Below are 5387 nucleotides of genomic sequence, written 5' to 3'. Positions count from 1 at the left end.
TCGGCGAGCCGGCCGCCCACGGGCCGCGCTGGCGGCATAAAGAGCCGGCGGCCGGGACTCAGCGCAGAGCTGGGGCGCCGCGTCCTCCCTCCGCAGCGGCCGAGCTGGACCTGCCTCTCCGGGCGCACTCCGCCAGCCCCGCCGCCGGCCCGCAGCGACAGACAGGCGCTCCCCGCAGCTCCACACGGGACCCAGGCCGCCGGGCACCGCCGCCGGACCCCAGCGTCCTCCCTCCGTCCGCCCCGAGGAGTTTGTCGCCTGCCCGAGCACCTGCGCACAGATGGAGCTGGACCACCGGACCAGCGGCGGGCTCCACGCCTACCCCGGGCCGCGGGGCGGGCCCGCGGCCAAGCCCAACGTGATCCTGCAGATCGGGAAGTGCCGGGCGGAGATGCTAGAGCACGTGCGGCGGACGCACCGGCACCTGCTGACCGAGGTGTCCAAGCAGGTGGAGCGCGAGCTGAAGGGACTGCACCGGTCGGTGGGGAAGCTGGAGAGCAACCTGGACGGCTACGTGCCCACGAGCGACTCGCAGCGCTGGAAGAAGTCCATCAAGGCCTGCCTGTGCCGCTGCCAGGAGACCATCGCCAACCTGGAGCGCTGGGTCAAGCGTGAGATGCACGTGTGGCGCGAGGTGTTCTACCGCCTGGAGCGCTGGGCCGACCGCCTGGAGTCTACGGGTGGCAAGTACCCGGTGGGCAGCGAGCCGGCCCGCCACACCGTCTCCGTGGGCGTGGGGGGTCCTGAGAGCTACTGCCACGAGGCGGACGGCTACGACTACACCGTCAGCCCCTACGCCATCACCCCGCCCCCGGCCGCTGGCGAGCTGCCCGGACAGGAGCCCGCCGAGGCCCAGCAGTACCAGCCATGGGTCCCCGGTGAGGACGGGCAGCCCAGCCCTGGCGTGGACACACAGATCTTCGAGGACCCTCGAGAATTCCTGAGCCACCTGGAGGAGTACTTGCGGCAGGTGGGCGGCTCCGAGGAGTACTGGCTGTCCCAGATCCAGAACCACATGAATGGGCCGGCCAAGAAGTGGTGGGAGTTCAAGCAGGGGTCCGTAAAGAACTGGGTGGAGTTCAAGAAGGAGTTCCTGCAGTACAGTGAGGGCACGCTGTCCCGAGAGGCCATCCAGCGTGAGCTGGACCTGCCGCAGAAGCAGGGCGAGCCGCTGGACCAGTTCCTGTGGCGCAAGCGGGACCTGTACCAGACGCTCTACGTGGACGCGGATGAGGAGGAGATCATCCAGTACGTGGTGGGCACCCTGCAGCCCAAGCTCAAGCGTTTCCTGCGCCACCCGCTGCCCAAGACCCTGGAGCAGCTCATCCAGAGGGGCATGGAGGTGCAGGATGACCTGGAGCAGGCGGCGGAGCCTGCCGTCCCTCACGTCCCTGCGGAGGATGAGGCCGAGGCCCTCACGCCCGCCCCCAACAGCGAGTCCGTGGCCAGTGACCGGACCCAGCCCGAGTAGAGGGCATCCCAGAGCCCCCAGCCTGCCCACCACATCCAGCCTGTGGCTTTGCCCACCAATACTTTTGAGCTGGGGCTGACTCCTGCAGGGGAAGCCCTGGTCCAGCTGGGTGCCCCCTCGGGCTCTGGGAGGACTCTCACACACGCGTGTCATCCAGATGTGGGCACCACAGCCCAGCAGCAAAGAGCCCTCCCCCCTGCAGGGCTCCGCCCATCGCCCTCCCTCTGTCTGTCTTCCCCGGCCTGGACCCCACCCTCCACACTCTCAGGCCATCACAGAACACCCCAGCTTCCTCATTCTGCTACAATGCCCAGGCCCTCTGGACATCCAAAAACCAAGTGTCTGGATAGCAGGGGCCAGCGGCCACCAAGCTCATGGGACACCTCAGAGCAGAAGCTAGGGCAGAGCCAATGCTGAGGGAGCCTCGACTTCCGGCGCCGCCGCCCTCTCCCAGCATCTGCAGAGCCAGCTGACGCCCTCCCTGCCTCCCAGGGCAGCTGGCCAGCCTCGGGCAGCACGGCCCCCTCCCCCTCCTCCCAGGGGAGAGCAGAAGTCGCAGATGCAGCAGCAGCAGACCTGATGTCCCAGTGCTTCCTGGCTCCTCAGGTGAGCCCCTGCCCCAAGGCAACGCCCACTGTGGGGCATCTGAGAGCTAGTGGGACCCGGAGGCTGTTTTTGAGGAGAGCCCACTGAGGCTCGGGCCCCCAGCAAGTTAGCCGAAGGGATGGGGTGGGGGTGGCATCATGGAAGGGGGCATCAGGGAGAGTGGGCCAGGTGGGAGGCAGGGGCAGTTTGCTGAGCCAGCTCTCACATGGACCCGCGCTTTCTCTCCCCAGCTCCAGTGATTCACGCCCGCCTGGAGAAGAATCAGAGCTCAGCTCGTGACTCACCCATGGCAGGCGGAGGGTCCCAGAGGGGCTGAGTCCTCAAATCCGGCTGAGGCAGCAGCTGGTACCATCAGAGCCAGGAGAGTGACAACAGGTAACAGGGCGCCACCCTCCCACCCAGACCCCACCATCAGCTGTCCCGGCCAAATGAGCTCCTCCCCAGACCCCAGACACCCTGGGGCCCAGGCCACTCCCCAGTGCTCAGCCAAGCTGGGAGGCTCTGACAGGGTCGGGGGTCCTCTGCCCTGGAAGACCAGCGCCATCCACCAGCCCCAGACCCTCCCTGTGGAGCCCTGGCTACTGTCCTGCACGGTCCCTCATTGCACACTCTCCTCCTCTTTCAGGTCTCAAGGTTCCCACAAAGTCTTTGCTGCTGTGCTGGGCACCACCCACCCCTCACCTTGCAGGCTGCCTGCATGGGAGGCAAAGTCCCGGGACAGCCCAGAGGGGTGCTACAGAGAGGAGTCAGCTGCAGCAGAGGGCAGGAGCCCCAGCTTAGCCCTAAGCGCCAGCGTGAGGGCCAGGGCCTGCCACGAAGCCCGCCCCGCTGGCCACCAGCTGCCCGCCCCCAGAGCCACTGCAGCAGGAGTCGGGTCCTGCCTCCCTCCCAGCAGGGAAACCCTGCCCGCTGCCAGGCCATCCTCTCTGCCAGAGGCTTTCATGAGCCCCAAGGCTGGGGCCACAGCTCCTACTCCTGCCCAGCAGCCCTGAGCCCAGCTGCAGGAAAGAGATCCCAGAAGCCTTTGCTCCTGGGGCTCCTCCAGGCATTCTGCCCTGCCCCGACACCAGAACCCTGGTGCTGGTGGGCCACTAGCGTCTGCAGCCTGAGCAGGCGCTGGCTCAGGGTTCATCTTTCTGCCTTGTCCACTGGGGGACCAGCCCTAGAGACCACTCTGACAAATCTTCAGCCCATACCCTGCCAGCCCCACAGATTTTATTTTTGCACATAAGCCATAACCGATCCTCACAGGCTGGCACAGGCTTTGGGGAAGCCCTGGAGCCTGTGAAGACCCTGGAAACCTCATGAGGCTGTGGCCGACCCCTGCCCCTTACCCCCGCACAGACCAGGCCTTAAATGTCCGTCCAGGCCCTGTGTACCTTACCCCAAAGACAGACTCTTTTTGTAAGATTTTGTTAATAAAACACTGAAACTTCTTGGAGTGTTCATGTTGCTTCTTCTGTGTGCTTGGGCTGGGCAGGAGTGGAGCTACAGACACAGGTCCTCCGGCCCAGAGGGTGACCCTGGAGACCCCATGGGTGTAGTGTGAGGTCTCCAGGGGCTCGGGGAGCACCAACAGGGCAGCCTCCATCAGGGTCCTGGATCCTCAGGGGGAAACACCCTCAGGGCTCCACACTGCAGCCCTAGCTCAGCCTCCACGCCTGGGGTGGCCACCAGGGAGGGTGACTGCTGACTGGGGGAGCCCTATTCATGCTGAGCTGAGGCCTGCCCCTCTGTAAGTCCTACTGGCATGTGGGGTGTACAGCTGAGTGCATGGGGGGACTACAGCTAGGGCTCGGCCCACACAGCTATCTCAGGCTCTGGGGCCCTGGGGACCTAGTCAGTGCAGACCCCAGCTGGGAGGGGACCCTGGCCATTCCTGGTTGCCAGATCATGAACTTGGTCTCTCTGAGCCTCAGTTTCCTCATCTGCAAAACAGGGCATGCTATCCTCACAGCATCTGTGCTGACGAACTTGGAAACAAGGGTAACTTGATGCCCTGCAGGACGTCAGCCTCTGCTGCCTTTGGGGGGACACTGGATTCCGAGGGGCTGTGGGAGGTCAGCCTCCCCTGCCTTTGTAGGGACACTGGATTCCGCAAGGGGCTGCAGGACGTCAATCTCTGCTGCCTTTAGGGGGACACTGGATTCCGAGGGGCTGTGGAAGGTCAGCCTCTGCTGCCTTTGTGGGGGACACTGGATTCCAAGGGGAAGGAAGAGATGGCCTGGAGTAGGGATCAGCCCCTACCCATCAGTGTTCAATGAGAAGCAGGACTAACAGGAGACAGCGAATTCATTGCAAGGAATTGTTTTACTCAACGTAGGGGCTGCTGAGCCAGTCCAAAATCTACAGGGCAGGCCAGAACCTTGGGGAACAGGCGGAGGCAGGCACCTGTGGGTGGAATGTCTTCTCCATCAGGGAAGCCTCAGCTCTGCTCTTACGCCCTTTCAAGGGACTGAACCAGGCCACCCAGGTTCCCAAGGATGCTCTTCCTGAAAGCACCTGTGACAGACCTTCAGGGCAACACCTCTGTGAAGATTTGATTGAGTGACTGAGAACAGTACCCCGGCCAGGATGACCCTCACAACCTTCACGGTCATCTGCTGCTGGAAGCTTCCCTCCCCTCTGGTGGGGTTGCCCTGCTCCTGGGGATCCTGGGCCAAGCTGTGGGGGCAGCTGGTGGGTGGTGCCCGCTCAGCCCCACTGGGGGGCGGGGTGCATTGCCCCCGCGGGGTCCTGCCACTGAGCTCACAGCTGGCTCCTGCAGCAGTGCGGGGCCTGGGGAGAGCAGGAAACAAGAGGAGACTAAGCAGAGAGAGCCACCTGCTGCCAGGAAATGTCGTCACCCGTGGCGCAGGGCGCTGAGCAGGGCTCTCCACGGTGAAAGGGCCGCCTCCGCCCCGTTCTTCCCTTGCATTTCTTTTAAATAACAAAGCTGCTGGAAGAGCGGGAGAGGAAATTGGCAGGAACAGGAAGCTGGGCACCACGGTGCTGCCTGAAAGCAGTCATTTGTCTTGGAAGTACTACTTCTCACATGAAAAGCTGGAAGCTGTTGATACTTCTCCCTTTTAGTAAGAAGTTACTCCCTGTAACTGTGGAACAGGCTATCAGAACCCTTCAGTTAATTGGAGGTTCAGCTGTGTCGCTCTGTTCCCAAGAAAAGAGGCCGGAGGCTGGAGCAGGTGGGTGATTGGGAGCGGAGGGGCCCAGACCCTGTGCAGATGTCTCTCAGCCTGAAGACCAGGTCCTGGAACAGGGTGTTCCCTGCCATCAGCCCCTCTCTAGCCCTCACTGCTCCTGCCCATCCAGG

At 63.6% G+C, this 5387-nt stretch overlaps 1 protein-coding gene across 1 annotated transcript; it reads left to right on the top strand.

The window, feature by feature from the left end:
• The first annotated feature begins 6 nt into the window (after positions 1 to 6).
• On the top strand, positions 7 to 3503 carry ARC (activity regulated cytoskeleton associated protein). The gene is made up of 3 exons (XM_017895184.1): positions 7 to 2077; positions 2308 to 2452; positions 2703 to 3503. The coding sequence occupies exon 1, from the start codon at positions 281 to 283 to the stop codon at positions 1469 to 1471; it is 1191 nt and encodes a 396-aa protein (XP_017750673.1). The 5' UTR covers positions 7 to 280; the 3' UTR covers positions 1472 to 2077; positions 2308 to 2452; positions 2703 to 3503.
• The last annotated feature ends 1884 nt before the right edge of the window (positions 3504 to 5387 follow it).

This window comes from Rhinopithecus bieti, unplaced genomic scaffold (genome assembly GCF_001698545.2).
Source record: "Rhinopithecus bieti isolate Rb0 unplaced genomic scaffold, ASM169854v2 scaffold_25940, whole genome shotgun sequence".
NCBI lineage: Eukaryota > Metazoa > Chordata > Mammalia > Primates > Cercopithecidae > Rhinopithecus > Rhinopithecus bieti.
Note: the sequence above shows the minus strand (reverse complement) of the source record. Positions and strands in the feature narration are given on the sequence as shown.